Here is a 17,341-nt window from a genome sequence, read left to right on the forward strand (position 1 = left end):
TGAGAAAGACGTGAGAGGTGATGAGAGAGAGTACAGAGAAGAAGTGGGAGAAAGAGAGGGCGAGGAAGAGAGAGAAAGGGTGCGACGGGGGTTCGGGCCAGGGCAGCATACAGGCTGGGCAACCAGTAGGTACAGAGACAGCGCACTGGGCTGGATGAACAGAGTTGGACAAGGAATAAGTATTGGCGACACGGCCGCCAGATGGTACCTAGGTGGGTGGGCCTTGAGGGGAAGAAGGGGGGGGGGGAGGGGTGTCGTGGAAATCACAATGGGGCCGGGTTCGTGGTTGTAGGCGCATGGTGGGCTGGCTGTCCATGTTTACCAGTAGACGCGGAAGCGAAGGGGGCCCAGTCAATTACAGTCGAAAAAATATACCATCCCCCCCCCCCTTATACGCTGAAAGGGACATTGAATAGAAACATCAGAATCGAGACGGAATCACCTCTTCCCCTACAATGACGGGATGCTCTCTTTCTGGTCTCTCGACCTTTTGAGAAGCCAGCCAGCCAAACCACAGGCCATCGCCAGACTACCTAGTACCAGTAGGCCAGGCGGGAAGTAGGAATTAAGGTTCTGAGTGGAGTCTCGCCTCTTTTTTTCTTTCGACACACACACCACACCACACAAAAGCGCACCACACCACACACTGACCTGAGCCACGCGCGTGATTGGGCACGTCTGCATGTGGTGGGAGGTTGTAGTGGTGGTTTGTAGTGGTGGGAGCGAGTGAGAGAGCGAGCGAGTTGAGTTGAGTTGAATTGAGTGCGTGAGCGAGTGAGTGAGTGAGAGTTGGCAAGACGGAAAAGCTGGACGCGGCGAAGCACAACAGCACAAGCAGCAACAGCCGCAGCCATAGCCATTGGAAAGTGCTAGTCGGACAGGAAAATTCTCTTGCTTTGCACCCATATATTCTGCAGCATGACAAGTTTTTTTTTTTTCTCCGTCGTGGGGATTTGTTTTTCTTTTTCGCTCCAGAATGTGTGGTTGAAACGGCCAGCTACCGCCAAGTATACTGATATGCAACAGTAGCACAAAGAAGCCTAGGTAGGTGATCTGTAGCAGGGAGGTCCCCAAAGTACGGGTAGCATTTGCTGGCCATCCTAGGTGCTTATTGTTCAACCATCTATCTGGCTAGGCACTTGATGATTGAGTACATACCACCTACCTACCTTGTATACCAGTGTACTCCGTATAGAGGATTACAATAGTGCTCTTTGTGCCCCTCTACTCCCGCCACTGTGTCACCAGCTCGGCGGCTGTCGTGGTCCATGACCAGCTCTAGGCACTGTAAGTACTGCAGTACTGGACGGAGTGGTACTAGTTAAGTAAGTAGGTACTAAGATGCTAAGGTACTGAGCACCCAAGTACTTGGTGTGATGCACGTTCCCGTCGCGGCAGGTGGTGGGGGACGACGGTGACACGCGGTGACTCCCAGGACCCTAGCAAGCTAGACAAGTAACTTATTAGGTAGAGGCAAGTAAGTAAGTACTTGGGTATCCTGTCTTTTCCGTCCGATGCTTGGTACTTACTTGCTCCCTTCCCATTCATCTACACACCATCTTTCTCGACCTGGTGGTGTGTGTCTGTCTGCCCGTCAACTGTCTACCCATCCATGGGAGACCGTCTATGCGAAAAATCCTCGCACATCACGGCCTGCCTCACGAGTCCCGCTAAACCCGTCCAAGCATCCTCTGACCTTGGGCCCCTGCTTGTCTCTACCGACGCTAGTACATGCTGATACTAGTGGCAAAGCAACCGCTGCTAGCGTTGCCCGATGGCCTTGCGCCGCTGCCACTTTTGGTGCTTGTGCTGCTGCTTCTGTGTTTGTTGCATCCGCTGCATCTGTTGCTTCTGTTTTGTTGATTCTGCAGCTCTGCTGCTACTCACCAAGTACTGTACTGTGCTACTGCCAATCGTCTTAGTAGCGTCGCTCCATGGTCAACCCACGACCCACCGCGAGGTACCTCTATAGTACTGACATGGCGCGCTCGTTACTTACTTCAGGTACCGGTATCGCATGGCACTTACTGGCACACCATACATACGGACAAGGGCCCGAGGACCAGCCCGCCATTCCTGGTCACCATCACCACCTTGACAAAAACATGGTACAATGCATCACCACATTCATCATCATCATCATGGCAGCTTTTCATCTCCGAATCGTACCACGCTCCGCATATACCTGTCTCGTTCTCTTCTTCCCGTCCCCGCCCTCCTCTATTCCCGCTCTTCCTTTTCTCTCTCCCCCGCCTCTTCCCCCCCTCCGCATCCTCACCTCGGTCGCACACGTCGGCCTGAAACGCCTCTGACGCAGATGCAATAATGACCACCCATCACCACCCATCACCATCCACCAACCCAACTTCCATCCTGTCAACGATACTCCCGTCTATCTCCGCACATTACTTGCTGTCGATACTCGACCTTGACAACAACAGCCCACACACATATCAACCATTCCTATCGATGACCTCCATTTCCCCTCACACCCTACTGCCTACCTACTGGGTACACCGGCTCGCGCAAGCTTGTGTCGACGATATGCTGCTTTGCGGGTACATTTCAACTTACACCGCACCAACACACCTCTCTTTCCCTGTCACCTCCTCTCATCCATTCACATCCCTGGCCTATGCCTCACGGCGCCTCACGAATGCCGCACCGCGCCGGTCTCTCTCTCTCTTCCTCCCCCCTTCTCTTCCTAGCGCATCTCTGTGACCCTCTTTTCCCTTCTTTCTTCCTTTATCCTTCTTGTCCTGTTTCAACCCCCTTTTATTTCCCAAGTCTAAATCAATGTTTCTCCAGCAGCCTCGTATGTGAACCCTCCTACCCGTTCAACCTTAATGAGCGCCCAAGTAATCGATCCATACTCCGTAGTTACGGAGTACCAAACTCATCTTGCACCCCCCGGCTTGGTCCGCACAGCTTACGAGGCGGCGAGGCCACCTATTTTCGTCCGTGGTGGGCAGAGCCAGGGATGTGCTCCTGACCCTGGTCCTCGTGGCCCTCCAGTGTGGTGGGGTGAGGCCACCTCCCCAAGGAAGATCTCGTCGCACACATGTTCACTCTTCCAACTCGACTCACTCACAGCAGAATGAGACAAGAAAAAGCCCATGCCCGGCTGCCGACCAGGCAGATCGGCTTTTTGCCACTCCATAACTACCCATGGCCATCATCCGAAAAGTTGGGTCGTCACGTCGACAGCCTTCATTTATCCTCCTCACCATGATATGTATACCTTTCAACCTCATCAGCCTCATCCGCCTATGAGCCTATCAGCCTATCAGCTCATCAGCCCATCAGCCTCTCAACCTCTCAAATTCCCCTTGCAAATCTACCTGTTTAATTACCTCCTTACCGATGGGTGGGTGTTCAATAAATAGACGGCGATGGTTTTCTTGCACCCTGTCCTGATACCCTGGTCCATAATGGCATTGCGCTGCGCATACGTGCGGTCCCCCTGCCCACCATCCTGCGCTGGCCGCATCCCGTCCGCCGTGGACAAACCTGTGTTTTTCTTGTTTCCCTCTTTCTGTGACCTGTAACAACCGCATTCGTCTTCAGCTCGCTCGCTCTCTCGCTCTCTCGCTCTCTCACTATCCCTTACTCTCTCTCTCTCTCTCTCTCTCTCTCTCTCCATCTCTCTTTCAACCCCCATTCTCTCCCGCAGCATTTACCAATGCAGCGCTAGTCGACAGAATTCCCATAGTCCCAGACCGTCTGCTGACCTTGGCGAACTGCGTGTTATCAAAGCAGCCCTTCCCCTCAAGCAAGCCATTCATGATCCCCCACCGGGCCAGCCAGCCTTGCCAAAGAACCCGTACCTTTGGGTCCTGCACCAGAGACAGCACCCAGCTTCTGGCATGGGTCCCTGGCGCGTGGAGCTGGACTGTTTCCTGAGTGGCGCCGCTACTGATGAAAACTGGCCTCGCGTGACGACGCCGTACTGGTAGTGCCTACTACTTACTGGGTGGTCAGTAATAAATAAGTAATGGACGGCTCTCACAAGTACGTCGCGTGCGGGGAGCCAGAACTATACTCTTCATCCCAATGCAACCCGTGGCGATTGGCATACGCATTGCCCAATGTGCCGTCACATCCAGTGGCGCATCGAACGTGTGTAAGCGCAGCAGTATGAAGTCATGGCATGGCGAGGCGACATGCTATTCTGACGGTTTCCCAGCAGGTAACTAGACCCTAGTGATAGCTACCCTGAGGAGGGCTAGCGTCAGGGAAACAATGCAGACCGTTGTGCAATGACAAAAAGGCGGCATGGCCCCGTCTCTCATCTCACCCTCCAAGACAAGCCATACCGCTGATGCGCTGGTACTGTTGCGTGGTGCTCAGCAACTACGGGGAGCAGCAGCCGTGCTGTACTGGTACTGGTACTCTGTAGACTGCTGTCTCCCCCCTGTATTTACGTCTCAGCCTCTACACATCGTCTGATGTGCACACACTGTTCTGTCACTGACTTGATAGATTTTGTTCAGATTTCCGGATCAACTACAGATTACATACTTAGTAGTACGACGGGCACCGCAGAACCTAGCCTAGGTACTTAGCAACAGGCCAGCCAGCAGCCTCAGCCACGCTAATTTGTTTGACAAGGGAGGGGAGGCCAGGGGAGGGCCGCCACTCACCCCCATTCTTCATCTCAGTACTCAGTACTCCGCAGCTGGGGGATGAGCGGGACAGGGGTCCGGCGCCGCGCATTCTTCCTCGACGCACTTTGAAACTGGCGACCAGGGCCAGAGGTGGAAAACAAGCATCAAGCTTGGCTTCATGTTCTTTTTCCAGGGCTCTCTCTGTATGCTCAATGCATCTCATTCAGTTTCATCAATCTGCTTTTTTTCTCTCCCCTCTTGCCACATTGATTTCCTTTTTCCTTTGTTTCCGCCCAACAAGTCCGGCCGATTTCTCACAAACTCCTCCATCTTGATGAGGATTTGGCCGAGGTCCATTTCCCAATCATTCACGACATTTTATCATCATCCATCATCATCATCATCGTCATCATCATCATCGTTTGCCAAAGATGACGGCTGTACCTGAAAATAAAAAACAAAAAAAAAAACCCCAGTTGGGAGGAGGAGGAGGAGGGGATGAGAGGTCCCCCCCCCCCCCCCCCCCCCCCCAAGTTGGGCGATATCGGGATTAGCGGCGCGACCCTGCCATGATGGATGACTATTGGACGCGACCAGAGAGGTAGCGATTTATGGCTTGCAATAACCTATACTCCCCTGCAAGCCACAGGGACCCCATTTTCGCCTCTTTTATTTTTATTTTTATCTTTATTCTTCTTCTGTTTGTTGCCAAATTTTTTGTTGTTGACTTTTCTCTTCTCGCATGCAAGAAAGTCCATGCACGACAGATGAGGGGAAATAAAGAAGAAGAAGAGACAGAAAAAAAGGGAAAAAAGAGAGGGAAAAAAAAAGAAAGAAAGAAACTTTCAGTTGTCTGGAAGCTCAGTCATCTCATAAGCGTCTAACAAGACGAAAAGAAAATGGTGTTTGTATTGCATCCCTTACCGCCCCCACCTCACGATAGAGGTTCAAGTTACGCCACGTTTCACGGACTATAAGTAGCAATTCAGGCAGTTTGCGTCTGATGATGCTACGCTGTTTGCTCCCTCACTCACCAGCATCGTGTCAGGACTCTCTCGTTCCATGTACTTTCTTTTCCTCGTCCTTCTCGTCCTCATCATCATCAGGGACCATCTCGACCTTTTGCGCTTCTCTCTGCTTTCTCTCCGAGTTTGACATATTGGAACTTGATCATGGGAGAAGAGGGCAGCGTTCTGATTTCCTCTTCTTTGTATGTACACCACAAAAAGGCTCCGTGCGCAGCAACAAAAGAATCAAGTGTAATAAGGGGAAAAAAAAAACAGAGACCAGTGCCAGTGTACATAGGGGCCCCGATTTGTTACTTGCTGGCGTTGCCGCACACACATACACACACACAACATAGTTACCATGTACACAATACCCATGGCAGTACACAACCGTATTCTCACACTCTCACAGGCACAGACACAGACACAGACTTACACACACACACCCCTCCCTCCCTCCCTCCCTCCCTCCATCCATCCTCTTGTCTTCAGCCAATGAAGCTGAGCGCGGCTGAAGATTGGCCGTTGGCGTTGGCGCTGGCGCAGAACAGGCAGGTTCCTTTTCGTCGTGGTGGTTGCGGCCCGGCAATCTGACTGATGACCGTGCCCAACAGGGCTCAGCAAGAAGCCCCCCCCCCCCCCCCCCCCCCCCCCTTTCCCCTTCTTCCCCCTCGGGCTGTGCCTTTTTTTTTCTTTTTTTTTCCCTTTATTATTTATCAGGCTATACGTTTGCGGCTGGCTGAAGAGGTTTCTCCTTTGTTAAACCAGAACAGAGGCGTGTAGCAAACGGTCACATTGCGGCTGGTCGTTGATCTCCTCGTCCTCGTCCTTTTGCTCTTGCACCCGCGCCCTGGCAGGCACCTTGGCACCATCCAAAACCATAATCCGCCAAGTAACAACAGAACCCCCCCTCCCACCCTCCCACCCTCCCGATGTCAAGGTCGGTACCAGTAGGATTTCCTGGATCTCGCCCAGTTCTACCGTCATCAGGTAACTATGTAGCGCTTGGGCACACCTGGATCTTTTTTTTATTTTCTTGGCCCTCTGCGCGATCTAGATATATGTATACTTCCAGTTCCTCGTCTCCGTCTTGGATTGCATCACGCCCGGGGATGGGATGCTGCCATCTCCATGCAGCTGGCGAGCCGGACGAGGGCTTTTGCAGTGAATCTACGCAGCGTAGGCGGCAAATCACCTCTTTTCGAGAGCCCATGCTGTTTTGCTGTATATCCTTCCCCCCTCCCCCCTCTTCCGCTTCCTCCTACCAGTACCGCTTCCTCGTCGTACACCCCACTCGGCAAGGCCGGGCCACCTCCAGCCGTGCATGAAATCCCAAGCTCAGGGAATATATATATTTTTTTCTCTACTTCTCCTTTTTTTTTTTTTAATTATGCTTTTCGTATTTTCATCTCTTCTTCTGGTCACAAACCCCCGAGACAAAAGTAGAACCTAGCATTGTCCCCTTCATTAGAAGGAGGGTGGGTGGGTGGAAGTACGACAACAGAGACAACAGCAACAACAAAACAACAAAGACAAGCAACAAAGACAACAATGGGCAACACCACCACCAAAAGGGCTGTCAGCCCTGCTCTCAGTCGTGCTTGTATCAGTGAGATGGGATGCGCGTGTAGTTGTGCATTGTGAACCTGAACGGGATCAATCATCCTATGTTTCACTTGTAGCGCTGGCACGGTGAAACAACGCTGGAGCGACTGAAACGTCAGCACTGTCTCGATTTCCTTGTATGTGTGCCTATTTTTGCCAGCAACTAGTTGTTAGTGTTGGAGCGCTCGGTCTTATTTACTTTTATTCATTATTATTTTTTGCCCGTCGTGTTTCCTCTCATAATTATCCTCATTCGCAGATGTCTACGTACGGGTTAGAACTTGGACGGCGGCGGTGGCAGACACGACTATGCCATGGGCCCCGGATATTTTTGCTGTACATGGCGGCATCGACGAACAAGCCAGCCGTGTGACGAATGTGCCACGGAAGCCATCCATTCATCCATCCATCCATCCATCCATCATCCGTTTCCGACCATCATAATCTATAGTGCCCCATGTCTATTCCGCTCCTCTTCAGCTCTTGGCGCATGGCGGCGGCGGCGCTACCTACTGACTTGGCAGGGCCGCTTTGAGAAAGCAACCCTCGTCTTTTCTTCTTCTCCTTCTTTTCCCATTTCCATTTTTCCTTGGAAAAGTTCAATGACCAACCAGTGTTAAAAAAAAAAAAGAAAGAAAGAAAGAAGAAAACCCCCCAGCAAGTCGTCGTGCACCATACAAGTACCTCCCAACAGGCAAGTTAACTGCTTGCGCCTCCCATCGCCGGCCTTTGGCCGTGGTTTGGTGGTGGGGATCGAGCCGTGTGGCTGGGCCCCCCCATAGGTTAGTATGTTGTCGCAGGACTTGAGCAACCACTCTATTTTTTTTTCTCACACACAGTTCTTCCGTCCTTTTTTTTTTTTTTTGTATTAGCCATCTTCGCCCGGGCGGCGGCCGCGCTCATCAGTAGCTCCCGCAATGGAACCTGCCGATCCACTGGCACCCGAAAGGGGAAGGAAACCAGAGTGCGGCCAGAACAACGGGGTTCCGGAAAACCCAACCAGAGCTGCAGAGGTGATCTCCCTCCCCCTCCTCCCCGTCCTCCCCTGATGCAGTGCGCACTGGCTGGGACCACCCGCTTAGACAGGCCAGAGACCCTAGTTCACCCAAACCTCTTATATTCACGGATATTCATGTTTCTTTATCAGACGGGGGGTTAGATTTTTTTTTGTATACTTTGAAAATCCATTTTGTACCAAAGTTATCTGAAAGCATGGCCCTTTCACTCACTCAGAGTGTAATAACCCCCCTCCCCTCCCTCCTTCAAGACAATGGGAGTGAGATATGCAGGCAATTTACGTCTCTGCCCTCTCGGCCCTTGCAGCTTGTCGCGCGGCTGCGAAATGCTGCCAGGCAGGGATGACCAAAGTCGCCAATCAATCAATTCAACAAGATTCGTCTCGTTGCACAAACCGACCTCGTAGCCATCTCTCTTCTTTCTTCTTCCTTCTTTTTTTTTCGGGGGGGGGGGGAACCTTTTCAGACCCAGAATATATATATATATATATATATATATATATATATATACATACCAAGTTATGGCACGAGCCGTCGTGCCACCCCAGAACACGGCCGTGTTGTCCCAAGGTTTCAGACAATGACAATAAAAAATATAATAATAATAATACAGACTGGTTGAGTGTGCCGCATGGTCGCACCCTCCGCTGCTACCTTGCTAGCTACCGGCCGGCGAACCTGCCCCCCCCTGCCTAGACACCGAACCATCGATGGGCCTTGCGCGATCCTCGGCTCATAGTTACATGGCCTGCTGCTACAGCTTGGACAAAGCCCTTTTCTTTTTCGGGGATGGATAGGTGTTTCGGGCCTGGCCAGAGGCAATAGACAACGATTTACCGCGCACGTAGTTTTTGAGGACAGCTAGGTACACAACCGTCCTGTCAAGTTTTTAGCATAAAGGTTCAAGGCCCTTGTACTAATAGCTGGCCTTGATGAAAAAAATGTTGGCGGCTCGCCAGGAAACAAAAACTTGTCGCCGGGGTGGGGCGGCCACGGCGGAATGATGGCGGCTTCAGGTAGTTCAATTTCTTTTCTTCGTCGCACCAGTCGAACCTTATCGATGCCCGATAAATTGCTATTTCTATACTTGTGGGTGTGTGTTTTTTTCTGTCTGTCTGTCTGTCCGTCTGTCCGTCTGTCTGTCCCGCGCCGGTCTGATTCCTTGACTCACCCATGCAAAAAAAACGACTGCGTTCAATCACGAGCCTGGCCCATATCAGATCGAGGCAGCGTGTATTTAAGAAGAACAAGAAAAAAAAAAGAACAAGAAAAAAAAAAACAAGAAAAAAAAAGATACACACACACACACGCACACACACAAAGGTCATGAAAGCTTCATTTAGGAAATTAAAGCCAAAAAAAGGCATAAAATTGCGGCAGTTGACGGCGGTCGGTCATTTACCCTTTCTCCCCCTCGGAGCGGGCTTCATCTAATTTTTGTCAAATCTTCTTTGGCATTCAACACTGATTCAGGTACCATCATACGTTGCATAAAGGCTTCGTCGAGGATAAGACGAAAGTTTACGGGCGGTTGACGTTGATTGATTATTGCCGTAATGCAAAATAAAATTAGACCAGGCCAAGAGACTAGAAGCCGCATTGCTCTTCTTGTGGCGGTGCCTCTGTTTTTTTTTTTTCTTCTTCTTCTTTTTCCCCTTCTACACCGGCGGCCCCCTCCTTGGCTCCAGTTCCTCCATGTACCCCGAGCATACATTGGCGTTGTAGAACCCTGATCTTATTGGGGCTGCCAACATTTGAATATACCCCCAGGGATGGAGGGGGAAAAGAGAGAGAGAGAGAGAGAGAGGTATGCACGCGTCAAAGGGCATAAAAGCGCTAATAACCTGCTGGTTGGTTTTTGGCACTGGGCTTCTTCATTCAGTAGTAGGTTGGTAAGTAGCCAGACAACCAGACTAGAAACAAAAAGGTTGCCTTATTGACCGAAAGGAGGTGTGAACCATGAACGCCCGCCCGCCAGCCGCAACCCAAATCCTTCACGCATACGCACACACACTCACACGGCGACAGCCACACGCTCTCCCTCTCTCCCTCTCTTCTTTCCCCAAGCCAAGGCTGTCATCAGCCTAGAGAGTTTCTCTTGGGGGTGTGGGATGAGTGGCGCCGCGTGATGGAGAATGCACACCACCACGAGCCTATTGCGTCACGAGCCCGTTCCATACTCAGTCCTGAGTCGCTCCATGACCAGGCAATGGAGAGGAGGAGGGGGGGAGGGGTCAGCTCTTCAGGCCCTGAGCTATTGGCTGCTTCTACATATTAATATTATCATCTACTTTTCCTTAAAAAAAGGAAAAGAGGCAAGATCCGCGAGCAAGCCAGGTCAACTTCCCTGCTCAGTCTTAAGTCGCTGCCTTTATTAGCTGGGAGTGGTGGTGGGTAAGGGCTATTAAAAGAAAAAAAAAACAGTAAAAAAAAAACTGGCTTGACCTCTCTTCTCGCAAGTAGTGCCGATGCTCAAGAATCCGATATAGCTATGTAGCGGGGAAGAAAGTATTCATTGATGAAGAAATATATATGTAGGTACATGAGAAGAGGAGGAGGAGGAGGAGAGGGGGGGGGGGCAAAAAGGTGAGAGATCAGCGTCGCCACCAACAGCCTTGTCAGGGTCGCACAGGTCTGTGCCGACTCTTTTGCTGATCACCACCACCGTTTGCCCTTCCATCTATCTAGACGGCGCACGCTTCGCATCCATCTACTTACCTAGCAAGCTCGGCAGAAGATACACTTCCCGTGGTGAAGTCGCTTGCATGCAGACGCGCTGCGCTCCCTTGCATATCTCGGCGACCTCCCCTCGGCTGCCCTTCCCCTTCCCCTCTTTCTCTCTCTCTCTCTCCTCCCACCACCCCTCATGACAAGGGTGGACTTCTCTCGTCGGCAACCATGGCAAATTGTGTATAATCCGCCTTACCTCTGGGATGCAAAAGGTCGACAATCGCCCACCGAGGCAAAAAGAGAGAAAACAAAGAAAAAAAAAACCAAAAAAAAAAAAAAAAAAAAAACAACAACTTCTTCTTGAAGCAGGGCTGGGTAGCCCATCCCAAACTGCTTAGTTAAAACAAGTAGCCCAAAAAACGCCGTTGGTTCGTGATCCTGGAACTTTTCCGCCGCTCCTCTCCCCCCCCTCTCCCCACGCGGCCTCCCTTGCCCTTTCACTCCTCTGAAAGCCGCACGGTAGGAGGTGGCACGACGTCGTGCTGCATTCAGGCCGTGAAATGGCTCTGCCGAGTGGTGCCCACTGCACCTCGGATCAGGCCACCTCCCATCATTATGGTACTGGAGGAGAAATTCTATCACACCCGCGCAGGCTCGCTGGGCAACAGAGGACGAGGGGGTACAAAACATGCATTGTTGCCGAGATCCGAAGGTACCGGTCGATGCCCTCACCGCAAACTGCTCTTGTAAATGACCATGCAGGGAAAACTGTTAAAAACGGTCATGCAGGAAACCCGTTTTTACACTGATGATGGCGGTGGTGTAGTGCAAACTCTTGGTTATTGTTCCCTCTACCTGCCTCTCGGCTGCTGCTGACTTGTCATCATGGTTGGAGCAGAATCGATTCATCCATGCCGACTTGTTTGTAGGTCTCTTGTAATTTGTAAAAAAGATATTGTACACGCATAACCACCTTCCCATGATATGCAAACTTCCGGGCGCCGAAACCACGTCGTTGACATCTGAACATGTTGAAACACGTACTCGTCTTCAACAGATCTGAGTAAAGCCTTCATTGTACATTCAAAACAGAGAAAAATACACAGAGAGAAGTATAAACTCCTGCGCCCGATAGATTGAGAGGTCTTTGAAACAACCATCTTGATTAGTTTTCCCCCTCTCAACTCCCCTACGAATCCAAGCACCAAAGGAACCAGAAAAAAACTCCTTCTGATACAGGCATTTCAGCCAGCCATGGCATGGCCGATTGCGCCGCCAATCTCGCCAAACAGTATGCCCTTGAAGACGGTCTCGCCCATCTGCTGCGTCCACGCGCCAGCGTCATGCAGACGAGCCTTCCACGCGTGCTGCTGTGCCTCTGGCAAATCTTCCCACGACTTGCCCGGACCGTGAACCTGCTCGTCGTGAGCTTCGGCTTTAATGTCCGCAACGGCCGCGGCAGTTTCGTCCTCGCCAGCGGCCGGGGCTGGCGTCTCGGCCACCAAGACGACAACGTCGGTGGGCACTTGGCCGTCGCCGACAATTTTGGCGAGGAAGTCGTCCCGCAGCAACGAGGCGCTATCCACCTCGGCGACAACGGGCGCAGTGTGCTGCTGCTGCTGCTGGACTACTGGCGGCGCGACGATGGGCGTGCTGACTGGCGTAGAGACGCCCGGGAAGAAGCGTTGCGGGTTGAGAATTGGATAGCCCGTGCCCATGACCTCGACAATGCATTGCCCAATGAGCGCCAGCAGGAGCGCCACAAACGAGAAGAGCGTGATGGCGGTCCTGGCTGTCGTGGGTTCTCTAGCATCGAGCTTGGTGACGTAGCGGATGGGTCGTGGTGGCGCGTTCTTGCTTCGCGGCGTCTTATCGATGAACTGCTTGAGGGGAATACTCTGCAATGCAATCGATTTCGACATTGTGACGCTCACGAGCTTGAGGTACTGGGTCTCCCCCAACGCTGCCTTCTTGGTAGGCGTACTGAACGTGGAAAGGGCCATGCCCGTGATTTCGCTGTTGCCGTGGACGCCAAGAACCGTTGTCAGTGGGTGAAGCTTGGTGAGAAGATTGATTGCCGGTGACGCGACATGCGTCAACGACATGAGAGAAATCGACGCATCGCCGCGAGCGACGGCAATGACAAATTGCGTGTCTCCCAGGGCCTCGATCCCCCCCTTGGGGCTCAAGGTAGGGCGTGTCAGGCTCGCGAGGGCAAAAGCCGTGGCTTGCGTCTTGCGGTCCAGCTTGGCGGACACGGCCAGGCGTGCTTTTTCTTGTCCGGCCTTTGGCAAGCGGAAGCCGTGGATCACGGCACCGGCCCGCCCGATATTGGCGACGGTGAGCACGAACTCGGGGCCAAGGAACCGAGCGAAGCGGAACTTTGGCCGATTGGCTTCGTCGGCAGGGATGCTGTAGATGAGCTGCGGATCCTGCTGTTCCTTGCCCACCTTGACCAAGAACAGCTCGTAACCGTAGCAGTACGTCATGAGGTGGCTTCCATCCGCCAGCTGCACTATATCGAGGTCCTCCGCTTCTCTGGGGAGCTCAATCGTCCCGCGGCGTTTAAGCGCGTTGCCCTTGCTGCTGGGGACATCGAAGAGCGCAATCTGAGGGTCCTTGCCATTTGCCGAAGCCACGGCGCCGAGGGTTCCGGCAACTCGTAGAAGCCTTTGATAGACGGCCGCGGTCGAGTCAATTATGAGAGGGTGGCGAAACTCCTCCTTGATGCTGGTCTCGGAACCGGTCCCTCGAATCGAGATACTGCGCAGGTGCTCATTCTTCCCCTTGACAATCTCATCCTGGTGCGAGTTGACGCCTGCAAGGACGCTGATCGTCTTCCCTTTGCGCCCGGTGAATGCAAGGGACATGACACTGTCCTCGCTTCGTGGTAGATCGAGCTCGGCCGCGATGCGCAAGGTGTCTGCGCCTGTAGTTTCCAAGACTGTCTACAACAGCGGCGCACCAGCAAGTCAGCATATCCCGTTTTACGTGCGTAAATCAATAAAAATAAAATGCGTAGCAGGCACATGTTGCAGTGCGAGTCGCGCATATAACCTTACAAGCTTGTTGGGCACGCCGGAGCGATTAGGGCCTCCGCCGCCACCAGCAATGATCCGCGAATCATCTTCCGGGTCAAAGTCAACAGCGAAGAGAGGATAGTCGCTCCGAGTATATGCAGTTTGAAATGGCTGAGACATTCTGGGAGTGGCGATGAGTAACTCGTTTCCCTCCTCAATTCCTGTTTTCAAGCAAGCGCCGGCACGACAATGCTGCTCCTTTGGCTCCGGCCGTGTACCCGTATGCGCTCGGCTCAGTCGGCGCTTCTCCGCAGAGTATACGCAGTCGGGGGTGGGTGTACGTATTGTCGAGAAGCTCCAGGCGGTTCCTGATTAGTTTGTGCGCGGCGCAATGATGGGAGTCGATGATGCGACTTGGAAAAGAGGGTGGCTTTGAGCTGTCGTTCGCAATCAGACGGATGTGAGTTCGAGGCCAGATGTTCACAGGATATGTGGGTCGCGCCACTCCAGGAGGCTTATTAGCTGGGCGAAGGAGTTTTTGCAGAGTAGCGATAACCACCTGAGTTTTGAGAGACGGCCCAGGTACAGACTACATGTGCAAAATATTTCTTTTGGCTCAATTCCATGCGTAAAGTGTCTAAATTCAAAAGTACGACGACATCGAATAGGCGGGAAAACTCCAGCAGGTGTGGTACAGTAGTAGCAGCATTGCGCGAGAAGGATGGTTGTGATGTCATTTGGACACCGCCAGGCAAAGGCTTCAGCCAGTTCTAGAGATGGGCATATCCTATCAGAGCATCTATGCAGATTGTTCACTATCGAGGGATTGTATCTATCGATCCTCTAGTAGACCGGTTTTATCGGGTCTTCCGCTGGCTAGGGGCAAGCGATAAGTGAACGACTACATGTTTTCGGGGTATTGTCAATTTTACTATGGTATCAATCTGTCATAAGGCCACTCAAGGTATATCGGCTCGCTATAAAACACAAAATCATGTCCAAACTCGATCGGGTATATGTGTTCCAACCGCGCACTAAAGCCCTGTGTCATCTTGGCTTTCCGGCAACGATGGACGCTAATAAACAAAGAAGAGGTTCAAACGGAATAAAGTCCGAAAGAAAGGTTCGAGAACCAAAAAAACACCAACCCAGGTTCGATAAAAATATTTTCAAGAGTGAGGCTTGCCCTCTTGCCGTCTCAGTTTCGGAGTGTTCCGCCCTTGTAGCCATGTTCGTCTTTTTCAACTCCAGCACAAACAAAATGCATTTTGCAGAAAAGAAGTGAACCAAACGAATCAAATCCAAGAAGAAAGCAAAAAACAAGAAGAAATCACAAGTCCACACAAAAGGTATCGCGGCTAAAATATACTCTGCGATTCGGTTGCCCGATTGATGACTCTCTATCCCGTACTCCTCATGGCAAAATTTTGCCCGATTAGATATATTTGGGACATAAGGCTGCGGGGTCCGTAAATTAAAAGTGTTTGTATACGTTAGTAATATTCGGATGTTTGAAAGTGATGTGACCAAGATCATGTGAAAACGCCTCTCCCTGGGTCGTCAAAAGAACGGCCGCGGCCACGGGTCATCGTTGATGGCTGTCAAGGTTTCGAGGGGTAGCCCAGCCTGTCTCGTAAGTTCTCGGTTGTGCGACTCGCCAGTCCCCCGTGACTGGATCCCTCTCGTGCGTAGCATGTCCTGAGTGCAGCTGGTGGGAGGATGGGCCATCAATGGCCCTAAGTGGCGGGAGCCTCTCCTGATGCGTGGTCGCGAGAGCCGTGGCAGGCCGAGGGGGCATGCTCTGTACGTGCGAGTGCATAGGAGGCAGGGTCGCAGGCGGCGGTCCGGGCTGTGTCGAGTAGTTGGTCGAGTATTCCGGACGATCGTCAGTCCTGCGTCGCTGCGCCGGCCGTTCGACAGACGACGTCTCGCTGATATAACCCTGCGACGGCGTATGCAAGGGCCGTGGTTGGCTCGCAGTAGGACTGTGATCTGCATAAGAATTGACACTTCTGGCCGACAGCGGGCTCGGCGGTCCAGAGGCATGTTGGCTGATGGCGGGTGTGCGGAGAACAATATCTCTGAGGCGGTTGCGCTCTTCGCGGTAAAAGTCACGCTGGCGTGTCAGATTATCGATCTGTTCAGCCATTGCCTCTTGATCATCTTTGAGATCCTGAAGTAAGCGAATGTTCTCCTCTTGAATGTTTTTCTTTTTCCTGCGGTGGCGAGTAGAAGCCTTCGCGTTTCGCTGGCGCTTCTCGTCCGCCTTCTTCGATGCCTGAGAATAGTCAACTTGAACTGGAATCGGTATCTCACTGCCTGGCAGAGTCATGTAGGCTTGTTGACCATCTGAGTTGAGAATAGGGCCTCCAATCAAGGGTCGACGCATCAAGTCAGACCAAGCTGATCCGCCCTCGCTGGCTACTGTAGGCGGCTGCGGAGCGTGTGGTGCGCCATGGTGACCCGGATGATAATGCGAGTGGGGATGAGGATGATGCAGTCCTTCTGAATGTCGCTGATATTCACCCTTGTGTGTTGATTCAGGTATCTGATGCCGTCCTTCCATTTGTCGGGTTGGTTGCGCGGTAGCCTTGACCGGAGATGCCATTATACTAGTATTTGGAAGACTGCTCGACGGATGATGGTGGCTGTATGGAGAAGGTTTCTGCTCCAATGGTCCGTCGCCTGCGTATGAAAATGGCCTTTTGGTTCCAGCAACAGGGTGAGGTTGCGATGTTTGCACATCAGGCTCGTGAGCTGTGCTCCCATGGATCGAATTTGAAGCTGACCGTTCTCTCTGATTTGTTGCAGGATAAGGATACACCATTGCAGAAGAGTTCTTTTCGGATATTTCTGGCCGGCCAGACGGCATCGCGATGCTACCTGCTCCAGGTGTGCCTGGCAGGGACACAGAGGCAGGATCGCTGTCGACGTTCCCTCCAGGTCGGGCGGAGTCATGTATCCTCGCGGTGTGTTCTGGATATTTTCGAGGCTGCCCTCGGGCTTCGACCTCACGAGCACCTGCTGGTGACCCCGTCGGGTTCAACAGGCTATACATTCCAAGGCTTTTGACCTGGCTTTGCGGCACGGACAGCTGACCATTTCCAGTCGTCCCTCCTTGACCATGAAGTACATCTTGACGACTAGCTTGGATCGGCTGCGCGTGAGGAGGGGCCTGTTCGAACTTATTGGGGGCCGTCACCGATAAATTCGAAGCAGGACGAGCTTCAGGCCCCTTCTGTGACATCGAGACCTGATGCCCTACGTTTCCCAGGCCGTTGGCGTACGCACATTGACTCTCCGAGGATTCGACCAACCCTCGGATGGCAGAACTCTTGGGAGAAGTCTCGAGAACAATTTTTTGAAGGGCCCAGGGCGGCGTAACTGGCGTTCTAGGCGAGTTTGGGGTTGTTGCT

General features: G+C 52.3%; 2 protein-coding genes across 2 annotated transcripts; both read right to left on the reverse strand.

Moving 5' to 3' along the window:
• Positions 1 to 12,149: 12,149 nt before the first annotated feature.
• Positions 12,150 to 14,105, reverse strand: V2A60_005455 (Sar family guanine nucleotide exchange factor SEC12; the record flags this gene model as incomplete). Its single annotated transcript, XM_083256767.1, has 2 exons — positions 12,150 to 13,853; positions 13,968 to 14,105. 2 exons carry the CDS (start codon positions 14,103 to 14,105, stop codon positions 12,150 to 12,152), a joined length of 1,842 nt encoding a protein of 613 aa, XP_083112893.1.
• A 1,405-nt stretch (positions 14,106 to 15,510) lies between these two features.
• Positions 15,511 to 17,060, reverse strand: V2A60_005456 (uncharacterized protein; the record flags this gene model as incomplete). Its single annotated transcript, XM_083256768.1, has 2 exons — positions 15,511 to 16,203; positions 17,025 to 17,060. 2 exons carry the CDS (start codon positions 17,058 to 17,060, stop codon positions 15,511 to 15,513), a joined length of 729 nt encoding a protein of 242 aa, XP_083112894.1.
• Between the last annotated feature and the right edge of the window lie 281 nt (positions 17,061 to 17,341).

Source organism: Cordyceps javanica, chromosome 3 (genome assembly GCF_051103115.1).
Source record: "Cordyceps javanica chromosome 3, complete sequence".
Classification (NCBI taxonomy): Eukaryota; Fungi; Ascomycota; class Sordariomycetes; order Hypocreales; family Cordycipitaceae; genus Cordyceps; species Cordyceps javanica.